The following is a 23,000-nucleotide window of genomic DNA, read 5'->3' on the forward strand; positions in this document are numbered from 1 at the left end:
TTGCTAAAGAGGGAGTGTTAAATATGTTAGCTGTGTGAGAAATTGGAATTAATTTGTGTCTATAGATCTATCATGTGTATCTATACATTATTACATTATTATCTATTGCTCATTGATTGTATATATATCATATACATACATACATATAATATTATATATATAATATCATACATATATACATATATAATATTATACATATATATATGTATTTTATATTACTAATACAAGTCAAGCATTTTGTAATAACCCTTAGTTATTTATTTTTACCACCTTTATCGAATGACTTATCGACATTATTGATCTTGGTTTGTCGGTGCCGTAAGCACATTATACTTGCCAATTGGATAGTCTTGACTAAGGGACATGTCCTCTTCCGCTGCACTTTAGCGATATATATATAATGCGATGGATATACTCAATCAATCACCAAGGCAATCAAGTATATTCCCATCGTGTATAAGCTATAGTGTATTTTTCAATACATAAAGAAGATATTAATATATATAATTTTCTTATATTGATTAATTGTAAAATTCAATTATCAAAATTAAGATATTATTGTATGATCATATCTACCTTAGGAATCTAAAGTCTTTCAATTCATTATATATAGAAATTGAGATTTACACCAATTATACATAAAAACTTTACAACTTTAACATAGAATAATATAAATTAACTAAATCTAATGAAAAGTCCAGAGATATTTAAGAAATAGACATGACTCCTTAAAATTAAGATATAAAAGAGAGGGGAGTTTATTTTAGAGAGGGGAAAAGAAGGAAGAGGAGAAGAGAAGAGTTCAAAAAGGAAAAATGGAAGAGGAAAGTAATATCATGAAGAAAATAAGAAAGTGACTTTTTGAAAAGGTATGAATGATATTGAAAGGACGTGAACCTTCGAAAGGGTCATAATTATGAATAGTTGTGACTCTTCAAAAATATTGTGATTATAAGTATTGGGATTTTTACAAAGGATTATAGTTATGAAGTGTTGTGAATTTTTGAAAGGATTATAACTATGAAGTGTTGTGACCTTTCAAAGGATTTGTATTATGAAAGGTTGTGACTTTCGGAAAAGAAAAAAGGTAATAAGGTAAACATTTGTTATTTTAAATGTTGTTTAATACTAGTTATGATAATAAGGAGGTAATATAATTATATAGAAATACCAAGGTAATAAGAATGAACATTTTCTTTCATTTGACATAATTAAATAAAAGAAATAAACATCTAATCGATGTAAGTACTTAAGAAGAGATAATGATTCAAGAAAGATCTCAAGATTATGATAATCAGTAAGAACTGGGTGGATAAGAGGGTAGGGCTGAGTCCTAAGGCAAGAGGGGAATATACTGACCCTTGGGCTTAGGTTTATTGAGCTATGGGACCCCACCACAATGTTCGAGGACTGAGGTATGGTATAATATCTAGGCATGGTGAGGGATGGAAAGAACTCATTTGAAAAGCGAGACCAAGGTCTTGTCAAGCCTTTAATGTGGTCTCCTTGTCCAATCCCCGAATGACCTAGCCTATACATACAATGTAGTAGATAGGATATGAACATATATGAAGAATTATCTTTGATCAAATAATGCAATGATAATCTTTTAAATTGATTCCTTGGAAAAAAAAAAGGACAATATTATAAGCCCTTGCAAGTAGGGACATTACACGAGCCTCGAGTCTAGGGATGTCTTCACAACCTACTTCTTGAAGTCTGATTTTTTTTTTAGTTTTATTGGGTAGTCATCTGTAAGACGACTTCTTTTTTGGGGCGATAAATGTAGTACATAATAAAGTAACATCGTAATTACAACTAGTTAAGCTTTGTTGGGATAGGGTAGTTAGGAAGCGAGGGGATGCGTCCGTTGGTTTTCCCAATCAACTGACCATTATATAAGATCTTTGGAATATGGATGATGTACTCATGTTTTTGGTAATAATTAAAGTAATAACATTTCCTCGCCATTTTGGTATTTTGGTATTGGTAATGTCATGTCCCCACTCTAGCTCAGTCTAACAGAGACATGTGAGTCAGCTTATTATGGGGTCTTGTAGGTTGACAGGGTTGGATAGAGATCCAGTATGGTTATTCAGTGTTGGGGACTTGGTTTTCTGGTGGGTATTGATCAATTGGGTGACGTTCCTTGTTTTTAGGAGGCAGTTCCTACATTTATGGGGTTCATTCCTACTTTTTAGGAGGTATGATCATGCCCAGGGATGGGTTTCCATGAGATGACTCTTTGGGTTCAGTTTCAGAGGGATAGGGCTTGTTTCCTAAATTTTAGGAGCATCCCTAGATTTTAGGGATGAGACTGCCAGTGGATCCTTGATTTCCGACTTCAGTCATAGACAGGTGACAGGATTATTTTATGGTTTGTGATGTCAGTTGGGCAGTTTATGGCTATTTGGGTTATATTTTTAATATTTCCTAAGTTAGCGTTTAATTTTTAAATAAGGCTAAGTTAATAGCCATTTTGGAGTAATAAGGGAATTTTGGCCTCATCTGGATGCGTATCCCATGTTATGATAGCTCGTTGGAAAGGTCTTGAAATTCTTTAAATCTTCCTCTTTGGTCTCAAGGCAATTCGGTGAGTGGATTTATTACTATGGTGGAAAAGGTCATTTTCTAGTGACATGGTCACTTTAAAATAAGATTTAATCCATTTTTATAGCCAACGCCAATTGGGGGTCACTTTAGGGTTCAAATTGCTTTGCAAGGGGTTATAAGGAGATGGGCGCCATTTCTCATGATTATGCATATTTTCAAACACTTCTTTTCAGATTTGCTCTGCTTGAGCGATTTGCATTCTAGGACGCAAACCCCAGGGTAATTGTTGGCTAGGACGTAAGCCTCAGCAGCATTGGGTATTGGTTTGTCAGTAGTTTCAACAGTATTCAGGAGGAAGGTAGATGCCACTTCAGCTTGGGCCTACAGTTTGTTTTGTTGGGCATGTTCTTTGGCGTATGGGAGGTGAATTTTAGCAGCCGTACACTGCCATTTCTTGCAGCCGTACTTGCATCCGTACTCTGTCATTTGCAGCACTTGGATACATAGAAAAATCGGTTACTCAGCAGCAGAATCTTGCATCTTATCAGCCTGTTTTCATTAGCCAATTGTGGCGTCATTGTTAGAGGAAATGTACTGGATTTTTTATTTGGCTCTTTAATTCAGAGATCTGCCTAGTACGATTTGTATCAACTCTGACTTTACTGCATATTGTTATTTATTTTCAGACTCTTTTCTTGCCATTTGTTACTTCTCATTTCTATGTGGAATAATCATCAAAAACACAAAAACAAACAAACTCTTCTGCATTTCCGTCTAGTTCTACAAGAAAACATTAATAAACAGGAAAAAACAAAAAAAAAAAAAATCTGCAGCAGAGATCCATCAGGGATCTTTCAGTGGTATTAGAGCTTACATCTTGCAAGCCTGTAGGGTTTGTGAGAAATTGTCACAACAGATTTTGGCATCTGGGTAGTGGATAAAAGTTTTTGATAAATCATTTCAGCATTTGGGTAGTCACTAGTTGGTGGATTGAATACAAATCTATGCATCTTGATGGAGAAATACACAGATTCTACGAGCGCAGGAGAAACCAGTGGCAAGCAGAGGCCGCCAGAGACGCACAGATACCAGCTATGGGTGAGGCACAGGGTGCTGCTAGCGACGGCATGCCTACAGAGGCAGAAGAAAGAGAGATGGTGCGGACCCTATTCATTACTCAGCCCAGGATCATTCAGGCTCTAGACAGGTTACAGGATACCTTGGAGCGTTTGGAGATGGGTGGACACAGAGGCAGGCAAAGTAGATCAGTTTCAGTGGCTAGTAGTCAGCGCAGCCATCAGTCCCATTCTTCAGTTGGGAGCTCCCTTCATTCCAGTAGGAGGCATCGCCATCGTACACCTACTACGAATAGGCCATTGCTTCCCCAATTCATACCAGGTGAACGGCCAGCGCAGGTGGAACCACCAGAAGTGGGGTTTCAGGAGTCTGTTTTGACGGCCACAGCTGAGTGGAGAGCTCTACCTCCTGAGGTTAGGGACGTCTTCCCTCTTCCCCAATATTGTGCACAGTGTAGAGATACAACCAGGTTCAGGGGAGATCGTGGTAATAGACTACCACAACAGCAACAAAATTATGACCTCAATAGAGCTACTGGGAAGATTACATTGGCCCCATATAATGGCTCAGGAGACACTAGTGCACGAGCTTGGGTCCACAAGCTGGACATACCCCTTTCATTGAGGCCCATGCCTGAGCGTGAGGCTATTCAGTTTGTTGTGTTGCATTTAGAGGGGATTGCCTATGATTGGTGGCACCATGGATTGGTCACCCAGGATCACGCCTTAGTTCACTCCTATGCTGAGTTCACCGAGCGACTCATTGCACGATTTGATCGTAAATATACAGAACTTTATTACAGGGAGTTGGCTCACCTTAAACAAATTGGTCATGCAGAAGCCTATATTAATGAGTTCCAGCATATTGCAGTTATGGTACCGGATATGCCCCAGAAACGTAGTGTGATGTTGTTCATTGAGGGTTTGCAGGTTAGACTAAAAGGATTGGTAGGTGCTTTCCAACCAGCTACTCTTAAAGAGGCTATTGATGTGACATTGAGATTGGATACTGTTCTCACTTCTTATCAGGCAGATAAGAAACCATTTAGAGATTCACGGCCTGCACAGAAGGCCAATACGACACAGAACAAAGGAGGGACCTCATCTAAAACTCCTTGGATGAATCAGGAGACGAGGAATGAATTGAGGAGGAAAAAGTTGTGTTTTTCGTGCAAAGAACCATGGGAACCAGGACACCGTTGCATGGGTAAAGGAAAGGTTCATTTGATTGAGGTGACTTCTGAGTTAGGAGATGAGGAGGTTCCTGATACTGATATTGAGGATAATACAAAGGATGTTGAGCATTTTCCGACACAGTTGGAGTTAGACAGCGCTGAGCCTGTGGCATCAGCTAAAGTAGCTATGGCTACCCTCTCCAGTTATCCTAAGTTTCATGCCTTCCGGTTGAAAGGTACACTTAAGGGTAAGCGGATCCCCAGTTTGGTAGACACAGGTGCTACGCATAACTTTATTGATCAAAAATTAGTTGAGAGGCGTGGCTTACAGTACGAGGAGTTTGGTGGTTTTGGAGTGAAGGTGGCTGATGGTGCCATTTTGGGTTGTACCAAGTGGATTCCACAGCTTAGTATTCAGATGGGAGATTATACTTTGATTGATGACTTCTGTGTGCTTCCCATAGAAGATTATGATGTGATTTGGGCATGCAGTGGTTACAGGGTATTGGGCGTTACATTATTGATCACCACCGTATGCAGTTAGAGTTTCTTTCTGGCGGGCAGAAGGTGATTTTGAGGGCAGCGTCAGATGGTGGACCCAGGGAGGTGACTTCTCGCAGGATGGAGACCATCCTTAGGCATAATGATGTGCTTTGGGCTACACACTGTTTGGTTAAATCCAAAACACCCATATCTCAGGATGGCCGTGTATTTCATGTGGACATTTAGTCAGTGATGGATCGTCACAGTAGAGTGTTTGGTGATATACCTCCTGGAGTGCCACCAGATAGAGGGTTTGAGCATGGTATAGAGTTGGAGGATGGAGCGAAGCCAGTGATTACTACCCCATACCGTCATCCTAGAGCCTATAAGGATGAAATTGAGAAGACTATTCATGAGCTATTGGACATGGGTTTCATTCGACCTAGTTCCATCCCCTTTGCTTCTTCTATAGTGCTTGTTAAGAAGAAGGATGGGACTCTACGGATGTGTGAGATTATGGAGGGATTGATAGTGGATGACAGATACAGTGTGGTAGATGATATTATCTACTATAAAGACAGGGTTTACCTTGTTCCGGGTTCTCAGTTGAAAGAACAAATTTTGCATGCTCTCCATGATATTCCTACAGCCGGACACCCAGGATATGGTAAGACTTACAGGGCAGTACGTGAGAGATTCTCTTGGAAGGGTCTCAAAGATGATGTTTTACACCATGTCCGTGAGTGTATGACTTGTCAGCAGAACAAGTCGGAGCATACCTACCCAGCGGGATTATTGCAGCCCTTGCCTATACCGGAACAGAAGTGGACAGGGATCTCCATGGATTTCATTACAGGTCTTCCTCGGGTTTAGGGGAAAGATTGCATCTATGTTGTTGTGGATAGGCTAACGAAGTATGCCCACTTATTTCCCATTGCATTAGATTTTACAGCATCACAGGTGGCTGAGTTGTTCTTCAGGGAGGTGTTTAGACTTCATGGTCTTCCCAAGACCATTGTGAATGATAGGGACAGCAGATTCATGAGTTCCTTCTGGCAGGAACTTTTTACACTAGCTGGTACTTTGTTAACACCTAGTACTAGTTACCACCCTCAAACGGATGGACAGACAAAAATAGTTAACAATGGGTTGAGGGATATTTGCGTAACTATGTGTCAGGGCAGCAAAAAGCATGGGTGCGTTGGCTGCATTTGGGCGAGTATTGTTATAATACTACGCATCGTATGTCCATTGGCATGACACCTTTCAAAGCTCTCTATGGATATGAGGCATTATCTTTCACTGATTTGGCATTTGGTGACAGTAGAGTTTCCTTGGCTCAGGATTGGTTACAAGAGAACCAAGATGTCATGAGATCTCTTAGGGAGAATTTGCAGCAGGCCGAAAATTAGCAAAAGATGTACGCTGACAGGCACAGGATTGAGAGGGCATTTGAGGTGGATGATATGGTCTTTCTACGTTTACAACCATATCGGCAGAGCACCCTAAAAAGGGGGGGAGCTGAGAAGCTCAAACCACGTTTTTATGGTCCATACAGGATACTCAGGCGAGTGGGAGAGGTTGCATATGAGGTTGAGTTACCACATGGCAGCAAAGTTCATAATGTATTTCATGTATCTTGCCTGAAAAAGGCCCTTGGACAACATATTATAGTTTCACCCGAATTACCTCCTATGGATGAGGAAGGTAAATTGATTTTGGTCCCTGATGAGATTCTTGAGGTGAGGGAACGGCGGCTGAGAAGCCGGGTGATTCGAGAGCATTTGGTTCGATGGAGAGATCTTCCCATAGAGGATGCCACCTGGGAGGGTGAGAGCATTTTACAGCATCCTGCATTACAGTTGCTTGTGGGCAAGCATCTCCAAGAGGGGAGGACTGTCATGTCCCCACTCTAGCTCAGTCTAACAGAGACATGTGAGTCAGCTTATTATGGGGTCTAGTAGGCTGACAGGGTTGGATAGAGACCCAATATGGTTATTCAGTGTTGGGGACTTGGTTTTTTGGTGGGTATTGATCAGTTGGGTGACGTTCCTTGTTTTTAGGAGGCAGTTCCTACATTTATGGGGTTCATTCCTACTTTTTAGGAGGTATAATCATGCCTAGGGCTGGATTTCCATGAGATGACCCTTTGGGTTCAGTTTTAGAGGGATAGGGCTTGTTTCCTAAATTTTAGGAGCATCCCTAGATTTTAGGGATGAGACTGCCAGTGGATCCTTGATTTCCGACTTCAGTCACAGACAAGTGACCGGATTATTTTATGGTTTGTGATGTCAGTTGGGCAGTTTATGGCTATTTGGGTTATATTTTTAATATTTCCTAAGTTAGCGTTTAATTTTTAAATAAGGCTAAGTTAATAGCCATTTTGGAGTAATAAGGGAATTTTGGCCTCATCTGGATGCGTATCCCATGTTATGATAGCTCGTTGGAAAGGTCTTGAAATTCTCTAAATCTTCCTCTTTGGTCTCAGGGCAATTCGGTGAGCGGATTTATTACTATGGTGGAAAAGGTCATTTTCTAGTGACATGGTCACTTTAAAATAAGATTTAATTCATTTTTATAGCCAACGCCAATTGGGGGTCACTTTAGGGTTCGAATTGCTTTGCAAGGGGTTATAAGGAGATGGGCGCCATTTCTCATGATTATGCATATTTTCAAACACTTCTTTTCAGATTTGCTCTGCTTGAGCGATTTGCATTTTGGGACGCAAACCCGAGGGTAATTGCTGGCTGGGACGTAACCCTCAACAGCATTGGGTATTGGTTTGTCAGTAGTTTCAACAGTATTCAGGAGGAAGGTAGACGCCACTTCAGCTTGGGCCTACAGTTTGTTTTGTTGGGCATGTTCTTTGGCGTATGGGAGGTGAATTCTAGCAGCCGTACACTGCCATTTCTTGCAGCCGTACTTGCAGCCGTACTCTATCATTTGCAACACTTGGATATGTAGAAAAATCGGTTACTCAGCAGCAGAATCTTGCATCTTATCAGCCCGTTTTCATTAGCCAGTTGTGGCGTCATTGTTAGAGGAAATGTATTGGATCTTTTATTTGGCTCTTTAATTCAGAGATCTGCCTGGTACGATTTGTATCAATTCTGACTTTACTGCATATTGTTATTTATTTTCAGACTCTTTTCTTGCCATTTGTTACTTCTCATTTCTATGTGGAATAATCATAAAAAATTTCTATGTGGAATAATCATAAAAAACACAAAAACAAACAAACTCTTCTGCATTTCCGTCTAGTTCTACAAGAAAACATTAATAAACAGGAAAAAACAAAAATAAAATAAATCTACAGCAGATTTGCAGCAGAGATCCATCAGGGATCTTTCAGGTAATGAATGTCATGTAGGTACAATTGAATCCATGCTACATTGTTCTGTACATTGTGTGTTGATAACCATTCTACAAGAAGCACTATGAAATGACAAATGAGAAATCAAACTCACCTTGAGGATCAATAGGAGAGACCACTTCAAATCTGAAAACCGGGTGGCAAACAGTGACGGAAAGTGAAACAAATCTGGATTTGAGGCTTGAAACTTGAAACTGCTGATTTTGAAAGCTTGGCAGCCTTTGGACAAGGACGACTTGGGTCAAGGTTAAGGTTGACCTTCACCTGCTCTATACAAATTTCCGGAATCCAAAACTCTGCTAGAGATCTGAAACCCTAGTTCTGAGATCTGAATTTGCTGCTATGAAAAACCTAATTTGCAGCTGCACACAAGAAAAATGGTATTTTATTGGGGGGGGAGGTGGAGGGGCTTGCCTTGGTCAAGCTTGCGTTTAGGCAGTAACCTTGAAATGAAAAAGCAAGACAAATGTAAATATTCACCTTGCTTGTCAAATCTCTACGGATGGATCCGGGCTCAGTATCCACAAAGATGTATGAATGCTTGTATGTAGATGTAGAATGATAATGTAGGATTTCTCCACAAATGCCACAAATCTACAATTGTCAAATCATAGATCCGTGAATGTAAGTATGCTCTTACCAAAGAAATAAGCTAACAACAACATCATACTACATGTGCTAGAAAGGGGACACTACATGAGTTAATCAGGGTAAACCAGGTTAGGCTTAGTTAAATGAAAAAAAGAGTTAAAACCGATTATCTTGTTTGATTCTCAATATCACAATTTATTGTGAATAGTAATGTTTTTGCTCATAGTATTTATCTTTGATCAAATGTTTTGGTTTTCAATTAGTTGTATTTGGTAGAAGCATTTCTAGAATTCTATTTGTGACATGTTGATATGTAGAAGGCAATTGATTTCTGTTTCAGTAAACATGTTTCCTTTAGAAGGATCAAATGTCTTATTGTTGTGAATCATGATTCGAAATGAAATAAGCACAGATTTTTTGGGCTTCCTCAATATAAGAAAATCATATGAATTTCTTTTCTCAGGTTTCAGTGAAGTAAATCCTATTTTGCAATGTTATTTTTCTCACTACAATTATCATTTGTTAAGGTGGTCACAATAGCACTGTCAAGTCTCAGGACTGTAGATGCAGAATATTTGCCACTTGTTTTGAGATTTTTGTTACAATCAGCAACAACAGTGAATTCAAAGAGGATAGTTGTGCAAATTCGTGAGAACTTGAATTTTATTGCAATTTCCGATACTCAAGCAACCAGAAACAAGAAGCTGAAAGGTAAATTGGGTTCTGGCAGTGCAGAGGCTCTCATTCTGGATACCATTAGATTTGCTCTTCGTTTTAAATCTGTAAGTTGTAAATCCTGCAAAATAATTCTGCACATCAGTTAATGCAAGCTGGGTTTTGAAAGTAGACTGTACCTGCATTTCTGGCTTATTTTTATAATTTGGCACGTGAATCTATATCTTGCCACGCCATGCAGATTCTTTGTGAAACAATTTTGAAAGAAATAAAAGGCCTTGAAAGAGAATGTGATCACAGAGTGATTGATGTATGGTTGCTGTTGATCATCTATGCCAATGGTGGTCCTTTGCGGAAAAGTGCAGAGAAAATAATCCAAAAGAAAGCCTTTGCTGGTTACTTAAATGAATCTTTGCTTCGCCAATGCATTGGAGGTAGAGGAGATTCATTGCAGGTTTGTTAATGAGGACTACTGTGAGATCACTTGGATTAAAGTAATTGTTGCTACTTTTCCATATAATTTTTTATACACCAAGATGCTTGGACATTTCTTAGCCTTCCATATTTTCTTACTCTCTACAACAGGTTTATTTCCAAGATCTACTTTCAATCAGCGAATCACTTCTAACTTGTAAGGAACTATCTATCCGAAAGTTTGGCATGCATGCTTATTCTCTTCTCTTTGAGGAATTTTTCGGCACTTATCATCGGCAAGAAGTAAGCCCACTACAATTTTTCAGTTAATATGAATCACTATGTATTTTTTGGTCTATTATACACACTTCTCATAATTTTGAAAATTATAATCTTTCCTATTGTACTAATTCTGAAAACAATATTTTCACCCTACTGTATGTTACAATCTTTTATTTCATTTATTCAGGTTCTAGGTTCATTGGTTACACATACTGGTTCTGGTGTTGCTTATGAAGTGAACTCAGCTCTAGATACTCTGGTTTTGCTGGCAACAAAATATCCTCAAGAGCTGCTTCCTGTTTCTTCTTATATCAATGGTTACCTATTTTAAGCCTAGTAATTTGCTTTTGAAGATTTGGAAAAAAATGAATTCTGATTGTGTGCATGCTGTATATTAGTCTGTTGAGCTTCTTCAGAAGCATAAGGCTTTGTTTTAACAAGTAGAGGATTTGAAACAAAAGCTTTTGTTTTGTTTGGTTTTGCTTGCATTTTCAGTTAGTAATAGCTAGTGTCTATTGTATGGACAACCTGCAGGCATTTTGGATTATCTAGAAGGATTTCAAGATGACCACTTAGAGAAGGTTTACAAAAGCCTTTTATTCTCATGCATATGTCTTGATGCTTTTCGTTATGGAAACCATGCAAGATTAAATGAGGTCAGGTCAAACTTTTGATGTTTTCTGCAGGTTTACATTGTTTTCAGCCGACTTGCGTTGGAGTCTTGGTCTGGCACTAATTCTTGTGGCTCTTCCATTGCAAATGAATTACTTATGATTGTCCGTAAGCAGGTATTCTTTTATCTTGTTGTACACCTGCATTGGTGATAATTTTATTTTATGAAATAAGGAGGACTTCTCTTTGAACGTTGTTGATTTTCTGCTGTAGAACGGTCAATGAATTGCTCAATTATGTAAGGTCTATATTCATCCAAATCAATTGGAGTTAAAAACATTTTTTGAATCAAAACACTAACAGCCTTCTCTGTATCTTGATTATATTCTACTGTATTAATGCTATCATACAAGTTACAAAATGGGACAGGTTGAAGTTAGATTATTTGGTTGGAATTTTTTCCATACCTTCTTTTGACTCCGTTTTTAAAATTCATAAATGTGGTTTTACTGCAAAACAGATTGCAAATCCAGATCCAAGGTACAAGCGAATGGGCATCATTGGAGTTGTAAAACTAGTTGCATCATTAGGAGCAAAAAAGATTACCTCTAATTTGCAATTATCTGGTGGAAGTTGTCAGGTGTGTTTCAAACTGCAGCGCACCATTCTTCTTGTTGAAGAGCTGTAAATTTATGATTTTCTTTTAGGAATACCTCGTATTAAGTGAGAATATGAAAGCCAACAATCTTCTTTATAGAATCTATTTCACCTGTTTATTTGAAAATCTTTATTAGAGTCTTCAAGTTTCAATGGCCATTCATCTTATAATACATATGTTATACTTTAGTCTGATATATTTCTCACATCCTATCAAAATCATCTGGCACACATAAATTGTCTAGATATCTGCACTAGCAATATATCGCTGACACTAATATTGTAGTTCTAATTTTGTTTGAACAAAGGTGATATCTATTCTTCCATTTTATATGTAAATTGATGGATTGGGCTCACTTTTTGTATAAAACTTCAAAATATTGCAAAAATGAGTGCTGTTTTCAGCAAAGGCCCATAAAAAGTTTAAGATGAAACCATAGACACCTTTCTGACAGAAACAACCTGTCATAACAGAAAACCAACAAAATCTGAAAGTCCAGCCTTTAACCACTAAAGCAATAAATCCAGTTCCACCATGTCCTCTCCTGCTGCTAGAGCCACCTTTTGCAGGTTGTGCGAGCATACTCCACTTAGTTTTTCTCCAAAGGAAACATAAATAGATGAAAAGAGGTTTACAGATTCGTCAAATCACAGCTACAGCATAATCTTCAATGCCTTGAGTCAAGCTACATGTAATACTCTCCACCTTTCCAAACAACACTTGAAAATACGCCTCCAGTTTGTTGAAGAACTGCATTAGGCACGAAATTCCTAGAGTCTTTCTGTGCCACTCGAAAAGTTTTATTTTATCTGTTGAAGGTCTCTATTTTCCTTAGTTGTAAATCCTCAATATGGACAATAACTAGAGCTCTAACCAAATAAATCCTTGTCACTGAGGAAGTCTAATAAATTACAAACAAAATGGAGGCTATTATAGTATTTACCCTGCACTTTGAAGAATCCCCAAAAACATCATTACTAAGGATATCTTTTATTTCTTCTGTTGTTGCTTTAGATGACCGCTTGCATTTTTTTATCAAAAAGGTCTGTGATTGTATGTAGAATGATATTTGACACTTCTTGTAGTGAGGAAAAATTATTGTTCCTTTTTAATATTGGATAAGTCCAAAAATACAACTGCCTAGCCTATTTACCCTTTTCTGTTATTAAAATGAACTTCTCTAGACCCTATAATTAGGTATGTTTCACCAAGTTTTTGGATGGAGATGGTTGGGGTCAGGGGGACAAGTTTTCAGGATGCCTTTTTATTTGGCCAGTTTGGGTACAACTGGGGGTGGCTATATAGAGAATAGGGAAAATGTAAAATATATAGGAAAACTCAAATGTACATATAATAACATTGATAAAGCATTCATCATATATGTTAAAGATCCTTAATACGCAACATTTGTGTTGGATTGACCGTTTAACATTAGAGACAAAAAACGTTAGCAATTGTCAAAACTTTAATTGCTTTCATAATCATTGTCAATATGCCTGTGATAGTAAAATTAGTATACAAATTGCAACAAAATGCCCAAAGGCTTCAAGCTTCACTATCTTTTTCGTTCTTTTTGGTTGCATTACTTATGGGCCTGATTTACCTGTTTTGTTATGGGGGCGGGTATATGATTTTAGTGTGATAGTATGACAATTTTTTTTTCCTGGGGTACAATATGATTGGGTATGATAATGTGTGCATGTGTATGTATGTGTTAAGTGGGTGGGTACAAGGTTTTGGTATGATGGTACGACAATTTTCTCTTCCTCTTCTACCCCTTTCAACACTCTTTTGAGCACGAGGAAATGTTAGGATTGAAAAGTCATTTGATTGGTAATAAACCATTCTACAACTTTGTTAATATTTTCTTAGCTTCAAATAGATTAGCTTGGGAGCTCATGTTTAAAGCTATTGCATAAATCTTCTCAACAAAAAGCTTTATGACCTTTTTGGTCTCGCTTTAGATGATTGGTGATCAAAGGTATACATTGGAGCAAACAATTCTACTCATGAGAACACATAAAAGGATTAGTAGTAGTAAGGACTTAGCTTGGGTCCTTTGATTCCAAATATTTATTGTATAGTAGATTATGCCATTTGCTCATAGATTTGAAAACATCCCCCCAAACTATGTTAGCTCCCAATGGCAAGTTTTCCAAAATTTCTAATTACTCTATCACTACTTTGGGAGGGTAAATTACCTCCTAGGCAAGCAAAAAAATCTCTTCTTGTCCTCAATTCTATGCTAGAGGAAAAATCTAACGATTTTGTACATTGATCTTATATTGCGAACTTGAAAACAAAGAGTTGAAGAACAACCAAGACAAATTTAATTAGAATTAATCTTATAATCAATCAGCAATCATTTATTACAAGAGGTAATTGGTAAATAATTGAATGATTTATTTACAAAGAAAATTGTTCTTATAGAATTTACAAAGGAGATGTTTCCAAAAAGAAACTTACAAATAATAGAAAGAATCTATTATACAAGATAATTACATTATTTGGAAGCTAAGTTGCTGGTTCAGATTCTGGTTCATTTGTGGGTTTGACATTCGCTCAATATATTTTTGGGTTGGGTTCGTTTGTACAAGAATTTAAAACAAAATAAAATAATATTTATGTTTTGAGTTTGTTTTCGGTTCTTATAATTTAGAGTAATGTTTCTAGACTAGGGCCCTGCACATGGAATTTCCAGCAAACTTGTATGATGACAGGTGAATTTCAGTCGATTTCAAACCAAATCCGACTACAAAATGAATCGACTACCGATTTTGGCAAATAAGTGTCCTAGAGAGGGCGAATAAGTTTGTCAAATTCTATATTAAGAGATAGAAGGACAATATATTAAATTAAATTTAATATAATATTTAAGTAAAATTTAAATACAAAGGATAATGAATTAATTTAATTTAATTTAATAAATTAAATATAGGAATATAAAAATATAGCTAATAAATAAAATCAACTATAATGTTAAGGGCAAGTAGTAAATAATAATTAATATTAGAGTGTGAAGGACAATTTTAGGTGTCAACATTTTGCCCCTCTTTGATGTGGTTTTGAAATTGGCATCGCGTTAAAGAACGAGAGATAAGATGCCTCAATCATGGAAGAATGAGGAAGGATGATGAGAAGGTAGAGGTATGCTCCCTCGAGAGGACAAGAGGGTTTGGAGAACACGTGTGTTCTCTTGAAATGAGTAGGAGAACAAATATGGTAGGGATAGGAAATAAACAAGAGCCTCCAGGCAAAATGTAGATTAATCTAGGATGTAAATTATGATTGTATTAACATGGGAGAGCAGGTACTTGACATTATGCACCAAGATATAAGAAACCAAGATGACCATGTGCCAAGTACGTGATCGAAAAGGTCAAATACAACCATATGCCCTATGACGTCATGATATGGAAGACCATGATGCCCCTATGACAATAGGATGAAAATACCATGATAGATGCAAAAGGTACTAATATATACAAGCAACAACCAAGCATGTACAACAAATCAAGAGAAAACCAATTGATTAATTGATTAATTGATTGAGTGATTGGGAAGGTAGAACCTCAAGGATTGGGAAGGATACATCTCATGACGATGACTTGATTAAAGATTAACATACTAGTTTGCAATATTGGATTGCATGGATTAGTGACTTGGGATCTTTTGGATTATAGGGATTTTTTGATTTATTTGCATAAGTGGATTAGATATAATGTGATTGGAAGAGAAGATGATCGCATAAGATGAAATTGATAAGCATGGAATGGGAATACATGAGTTGGATTAGAAGATAAATAGATTTGATAAATAAGTTGGTTTGAATAAGATGAAACGATGATTAAAGGATCGGATTGGATGAGATAGAAAAACGGATAAGTGGATTGGGACCAATGGCAAGGGAGAACTAAGGAATGGTGGAGGATGGACAGATGGAGAGATATTTGGTTAGAAAATGAATGGATGGAAGGAAAAAAGTGGATAGGAGATAGATAGAATGAACAGATAGGTAAGGGTAGGATATGGAAGACTATAAGATTGAGGATATAGGGATGGAGATCCAAGAACAATGTGGAAAAGGAGTTAAATTCTCCACACTAGAAGGAGGAGAATGCAAGATGGAAAGATGGCTGATAACAATGTATAGGATGGAAGGATAAGGGATATGAGGGGATGAAAGTGATGTGGTGTGGAGGATGAGGGGGAGATGGTGGATAAAGGATGTATGAAGTGGATGAATAATGTGGAAAGGGTAGTTATGGAGGAAGTGAAGGCTTTTTTTGTCCAAAGCATGCATAGATGTTTTGGCGCCTCTAGTATTAAAGAAAGAGCATGAACATGAAAGTGAAAGGCATATGGATAAGGGATATGAAACTGAGGGTACATATAGGCTAGGGATAATGATGTGGAAGATGTGGATAAAAATTGAGTGGGAAAGAAGAATGAGCGAATATAGGGCTATAAGTAGTGGATGGAAGACAAGGACTATGAGATAGAGGACATGGATAGGGTGTAAAGATCAAATATGGAAAAAAGTGAAGGAACTTAGATCTAGAATAATGGATGGATAATGAGTAAGGGATATAGAAGTTTGAGTGTGGATGGATGGAAGGATATGATAGTCAAGATCAAAGATAAGACAAAAAAGGCGATAATGGACTTAGATGGAATGATGGATAGTTCATGGGGATATAGTACGAATTGAGCTTGCCCCCAAGTGCAAAGGTCAAGGGGATGAAGATAGGAGGATTAATAAAATATCATAGCTAATGGATGGATAACAAGAAAGAATGAACCCGAAGTTTGAAGAACAATTGGACGGAGAGATTACACATGACACTTGTTTTCTAGGTTTTGATCATGGTACTTACCCAAGGCGCTTGTTTACCAAGTTTTCACCATTGGACACTTATTGTAATTATTTTTATCATGATGCTAGCCTATTTGCTGCAAGTAGAAACACAAAACATCAAACAAAATCACATTTCATGTTAGCCATTTCAAAATGCAACAAAAAAAGTAATTTTCACTACAACCTCCAAGAGAGCTAAAACTAGGGCACCCAATCAACCATGTTTGTTGTTACATCCCAATTTTCGCTTGATTTTTAAACTACTCACATAGCCGTTGTGTTTTTTCATGTGAAGTCAGTTGACAGTTAAAATTGGTTATGATAATGTGCAAGAGTAAAATGGTTAGTCATTAGGATTTCATGTGAAGATGATCAATATGTATTTTGTAAATGGATTATACTGCTTGACTCAAGCAATAAAGATTTTCCTATGCTAGTTTACAGATTGAAAAGGAAATGATGATCTATTTTTGTAATCGGCAAGATCGAGCCGAAATGCATGATTTCTATTTGTGAAAGTAATACTGAAACATAAGCCAGTACAAGGCAGACTTATACAGGATCATCATGTCATATGTTTCTTGCGATGAGAATTCTGTATCCTAGAGAATTAGATTTGTAAGAGCTTACTTCTATACCATTGTGTTTTTAGCAAGCAAGAATAGCTGATCATTGAATAAGTTTAAAGGAACTGTCATTTGTGTTAATAATGCCAAATTGGCAGAAATTCTGGCTGTTATATATGCATGCTTAAACATTTCCTGATGTCTTTTATTTGTGCCAAATCCAGAAAGACAAAAGAATTAGCCATGCATAGTAAGATATTATTTCACATTCTCTTTAATAACCCAAGGCTAGTTAGGCAGCTTTTCTTTGGTTGTGATAAACATTAATCAAACAACCACCTGATGAATCAACTAGGAAGACCAACAAAGTCGAGATGAAGGGTGTGGAACAAAGGATACTCCTGCATGACAAAAGGAGGAATCATCAATAACCCAACAAGAAAGTAATATTAATAAAAGAATCTGTATCAGCTCATGATAGTCCTTAATGTAGTCTTGTTGTCAAGTTGAGCGGTGAGTGATTGCGTGCACAGCGCCCTCACAAATCCTTGGCCAAGGTAGGTTAGTGACATGCTCGCTACTGTGATCACTAGAGGTTAGAGTGCTATTAGTTAGAAGATAGGTTGATGGGAGATGACCACAGTCTTGTTAGCTGACTAGTCGACACTCTACACTAGGATGCTCAGTGGCTGGACAGTGGTGCCCTAAGCCTGATTCCCAGGGTAGAGGGACCTTTCACGGTAGAGATTATGTGGGGATATTTAAGGGTTCGCGGTTGGGAGGTTAAGCTCAATGGCAATGCTTCTCCTCTCCTCTGATAGCGAAGGCTTGTACAACTCAATGTCAAAGAAATTATGCAATCAACTAAAAGTCGGATACTTTATTTTATATTTATGTTTTGCATTTTCAGTTAAGTATCACAGTCACATGATATGGTTAGTTTCTCTTTATTTGGATTAGAGTAATTAATTTAGTTACTTTCTTTACTTGATTATGTATAATAAAAAGGGAAACCATATCCATGCATAGGTAGTTATAACTGTCTTTCATGTCACATTGAAAAGAAATGTTATTTATTTTTGTACTTCCATTCCATTAATTTAGTATGAAATTTTAGCATGTTACATTTGTTTTACTCTTTTGACATTTTGTGGGTATGCTCTTCCCAACACAATAATTTGAAAACCAAGTGCAATCTAATGTGCAAACTAAAGAGATGCAAATATGAGGATTTTGAGAACAAGTATTAAGAACTTGCCCCAAATATCGCAAGATGATTGCGAGTGCAAAATCTATGAAGAAGAAATGCACAAGAAAGGATTAACAAACTTGATTGGAATGAAACTAAGCTGAGAATGGAAATGCAAGTTTCAACTAAACTAAGAAATCAAATCTAAGCTAGGAAATGAAAAATGCAACAATTATGCAATAACTATGAAATGAGAATACTAAGAATGCTATGAGCTCAAGTGCTCTAGAATGATTATTGATCAGCCTACAAATGAATGAAAGACCACCTTTTATAGAAGGAAAGCAAATGGATGGAGGAGATTAAGGGGCAAAAGAGTGGATGGCCAAGATAAAGAGAGAAGAAGGAAGTGGCTAAGATGAAGAGGCAAAAGGAATGAGTGGATAAGATTAGGAGACAAAAGTATGCAAAAGTTGAACAAGAGGGAATTCAAAATGATTGGAGGAAAAAGAGATGGAGAGGTGGCCGCCTTGGAAAAGGTGATTGTGCACATGATTAGAGGTAATCCACCTTTTAATCATAACTAGAGGAATAATTAGCAAGAAAGTGAGATTAGGAAAATTGAAAAAGGGCTTAAATTAAAATAAATTTAATTTAATCATAAGTTAGAAGAACTTTAGTTTAATTCTATTAATTTTATTTCTTCTCTATTAGGCTTATTTAGCTCTTTTGTATTAGTTTATTTATTATTCGCTTGTCAGTTCCCCTTCCCTTTTCTACTAAGTTCTAGAGCCCTCTCCCTCTATCTATTTAGTGTTCTAAGTCTGCTGCTACATTTTATCTCTGCCCGCTAATCCTTGTTAATCCAGAAATCTGCTAGACATATCGTCATGGACTGTGAAAACTAGATGACTTGAACAAGGTATCTTTTTTTCCCATGTTAAATATGGCTCATTGTGAGTGATACTGAAGGCTAGGATTTGCATAGATTATGATGAATGTTTTATTAATCTATACTAGGATTTTTATTTTCAGAAAACAAGCTCCGATGAAGCCTTATCACTGCTAGAAATGGTTCTGGAAACATGTAAGTCACTGCCAATGGCTCGTGGGTTTTTCTACGATGAATTAGCAGGACTAGTAGATGATACAGAATTGCACCCTTTTGTTGTAGAATGGTAAGTAATGTTCTAGTCAGATATACTCTGATGTTTTTATTGGTCTATATTTGAATTTGCCTTGAAACTTATCCCCTTTCTCTGGCAGGATGTCAAAACAAACAAGTGAGTTTGAGATGCTTTTTCTCTTAGATCTTGAGTCTGGAAAACTTCAGGTAGAGCCTGGTGATTGTGCTGGCCTACAAGGTATGTTGAACACCTTGGAATATTACTTCATAGTTTGCAGAAATCATACATTTTATTAGTGGTTGTGTAGTCAAAGGAGATCACGTTCTGCTGAGTTAATTGCTTTTGTCAGTTGCCCATGTTCAAATTTCATGTTATAACCTATGTTTACTGACTTATTGATTCACAGTTGACAAATGACTACCTTTGTACAGGGGAGTTATGGATGAATTTGGATGGTGATGTTTCGCCAATTTGCCTGAATGTCTTACCTCTGTTGACATCATATCAACAAAGGTGACTGCAAAACGACATATGTTGTCAGAGATATCCATCTATATTTAAATTTGGGTTTGCATTATGCATATATTTTTGAAGCTAACGTTGATAATTGCTGGGCTACCATGATTAACTACGACCGAGTGTTATTTTCAAATATGGACTACAGGTCCTCACAGAAGTTGGAGTTCCTGCCTGCTAACTTTTCTCTATTAGCCGCAGTAAGTATTCCTTATCCATTTTGTTTCTCAAATATTTTGTGGCCTAATTGCTTGATAAGCTTTTTGTATTAAAATCATACAATTTCCCAATATCTCGTTGAACTAGATTGTTTTTCAGTATTATTTATGAAATATTTATATCAGAGTGGTTCCTTAAACCAGATAGAACGGCAAACAAATCAGGGCTCTCTTGAAAGCATTGATGCACTGCTTGGCTGCCCCTTATACCTTCCAAAGCATCAGGTCAGATAAATTTTCATGTTCTTTTGGTTGTTTTTAATCCTGAGCATAACCTCTCTGTTTCCCTTTGTTTCTTCCCAGGCCCTATGCAGGTAATGTCATATCACCTTGAAGGGTACCATCTAATTTTGTGTCAAGTATTTGCTCTTAAAGATGCTTTCTACACCCTGTCGTTAGGAAATAATGTAATGAGATGTACCCGTCGGGGTAACGGGATGTATGCGTCAAGGTAATGGTATGTACCTGTCAGGGTAACGGAATGTATGCCGTAAGGCCGACATGTATTGGGAAGGTCCTATTATTGTAACCGACATGTTGTATGTGGCCGACGGATACCTTCGAGAAGGTTCCTCGGATAGTATTTATATCCCCTTCGGGATTGTTGTAATCATGATATCAACATAATGTAATATCTTGGCGTTTGTGAATATAATCGAAGGAGTTCTGCTATTCTTATTTGCTATTCTGTTCTATTATCTGTATGCATTGTTCCTTTACTCAGTACGGTAAACATTTGGCGCCGTTGCCCGATGGACCTGGAAAGGCAGGAGAATGAAGAGTAATGCCGAATCAGCTGAACAAGAATAAGAACAACTTGAAGGACAAGGATGAAATACACATAGCACACGGAGATCTAATTTTGGTGCAGCACGCTGAACGTAGAAGGAGGTTTCAGAAGATTGCTGCCGACGGACGTAGAAGCGCGAAAGCATTGTTGAAGGAGACTCGACAGCAAGTAGAGTTGGTAAAAGAGGCACGGGAGGAGTTTTTGAATTGGTGTTCGCTGAAAGAAGACAATCCAGACGGAAGAGAATTGACTCGCACGGCTCGGAGTGCCGAAGTAGCAAGAGCGTGGAGTGAACTCTTTGTCCGGGACCCACTTCTAGAAGGAACTGATTCACTTAACGGAGACCTTTCTTCACCAAACAACACAGCTGCCGAGATACCAAGTGTGAGCGTCGGGACACCAAGTGTGAGTGTCGGAATACCAAGTGTAAGCGTCGGGATACCAAGTGTGAGCATCGGGATGGCGGGACCAAAGGAGAAGTTACCTAAATTTGATGGTGATAGAGCAGCTGATCCCATTCGACATTGTAAAACCTGTGAAACGATTTGGAGACCCAATGGCATAACGGATACAAATGAATGGATGAGGCAATTTCTGGCAATCCTACGGGGTGTTGCAATTGATTGGTTTACTAATACTGATCCACAAAAGTTAAACAGTTGGTATAACATTAAAAAGGAGTTCGTCACAAATTTCAACTCCTGTGCGACGATAATGAAATTCTAGCCGAGATATTCAATACTAAGCAAGGGAAGAATGAAATAGTCCGAGTCTTCGCAAGGAAATTGAAGGACTTGATCAATAAGATGGAGAATAAGCCGGCTGACGGGTTACAGAAAAGACGGTTCATTGAAGGCCTTCACCCTCACCCAAAGCTGCGAAAGAAGATGAAGATTGTGCCACCATCGACATACATTGAAGCGTATAACCAGGCAATGAACTTGGAAAGTGAGCAGAAGACCAAGAAGAAGAAGAAGAATAGTTCATCCGATTCAGATGATGATGCCTCTTCAGGAGAAGATGGTAGCGATGATGAGGGCAGCGGCAAGAATGTTCGTGCCCTTTAGAAGGACATGATTCGGATGATGAAGGAATTCAAGAGCATGAACAAGGAGACTAAGGGCAATGAACTATGGTGCATGGAGTGCAAGAAGGAAGGCCATACGAAGGGATCCTACCCGAAAGCGCAATTTTGCGAGATCTGCCAGATTATGAGACACTCGATAAAGGAATGCCCTTTCAATCTAAAAATAAGAACACCGCAGCAAGTGTTCCTGACACAAGAAGTGTTCGCCTTTGGAGGGAGCGGGAACAATAGTACGGAGGGTGCCACGTCGAGAGGATATAGAAATAATCGACGTGGTCAAAACAACAACAACAATAGTGGCAACAACAATAATGGCAGGAGGAGTCGAGTCTAGTATGATGCGAATGGCCGACTGATAGTCCAATGGCGTGCATGCAATTTGTGAGGTCACTTCGCTTGAGAGTGCACAACGGCGAACACACCGAAGTTGCTATGCTGATGGTGTTGACCTGGCGATCATGAGGATGCTAAGTGCTCGAAGTCCGGAGGAAACTTGATTATTGTTAGGATGGACGAGGAAGAAGTTCTAGCAATCACTCGAAAACAGGCGAAGCTCTACCTTGACCCGACGAAGGAAAAGAAGAGACTGGGGGAAGCCCATGCAGAGATTCAGAGAGCAATGCAGGTAGAAACGACACACCTGAAGGACACGTCTGGTACCTTCGTATGGAACCGCGCAGAACAAAACATTGTACAACAAATATTACAGGATGAGGTACCCATCAGGATAAATGATCTGTTGCTTACTATGCCCCAA

The 23,000-nt window shown here is 38.0% G+C and overlaps 1 protein-coding gene across 1 annotated transcript in view; it reads left to right on the forward strand.

Moving 5' to 3' along the window:
* The window catches only part of LOC149528201 (fanconi anemia group D2 protein), a 106,149-nt gene that overhangs the window by 59,627 nt on the left and 23,522 nt on the right, over positions 1–23,000 (forward strand). The window contains exons 3-14 of the mRNA XM_089809080.1: positions 9,779–10,033; positions 10,168–10,380; positions 10,512–10,643; positions 10,810–10,939; positions 11,157–11,203; positions 11,309–11,410; positions 11,755–11,874; positions 19,541–19,683; positions 19,772–19,869; positions 20,064–20,145; positions 20,297–20,348; positions 20,511–20,591. Of these exons, the coding sequence (XP_089665206.1) occupies positions 9,779–10,033; positions 10,168–10,380; positions 10,512–10,643; positions 10,810–10,939; positions 11,157–11,203; positions 11,309–11,410; positions 11,755–11,874; positions 19,541–19,683; positions 19,772–19,869; positions 20,064–20,145; positions 20,297–20,348; positions 20,511–20,591 (1,455 nt within the window). The remainder of the gene's footprint in view (positions 1–9,778; positions 10,034–10,167; positions 10,381–10,511; positions 10,644–10,809; positions 10,940–11,156; positions 11,204–11,308; positions 11,411–11,754; positions 11,875–19,540; positions 19,684–19,771; positions 19,870–20,063; positions 20,146–20,296; positions 20,349–20,510; positions 20,592–23,000) is intronic.

Source organism: Cupressus sempervirens, chromosome 11 (genome assembly GCF_028749045.1).
Source record: "Cupressus sempervirens isolate cs-2001-9-10 chromosome 11, ASM2874904v1, whole genome shotgun sequence".
In the NCBI taxonomy this organism is placed as follows: Eukaryota; Viridiplantae; Streptophyta; class Pinopsida; order Cupressales; family Cupressaceae; genus Cupressus; species Cupressus sempervirens.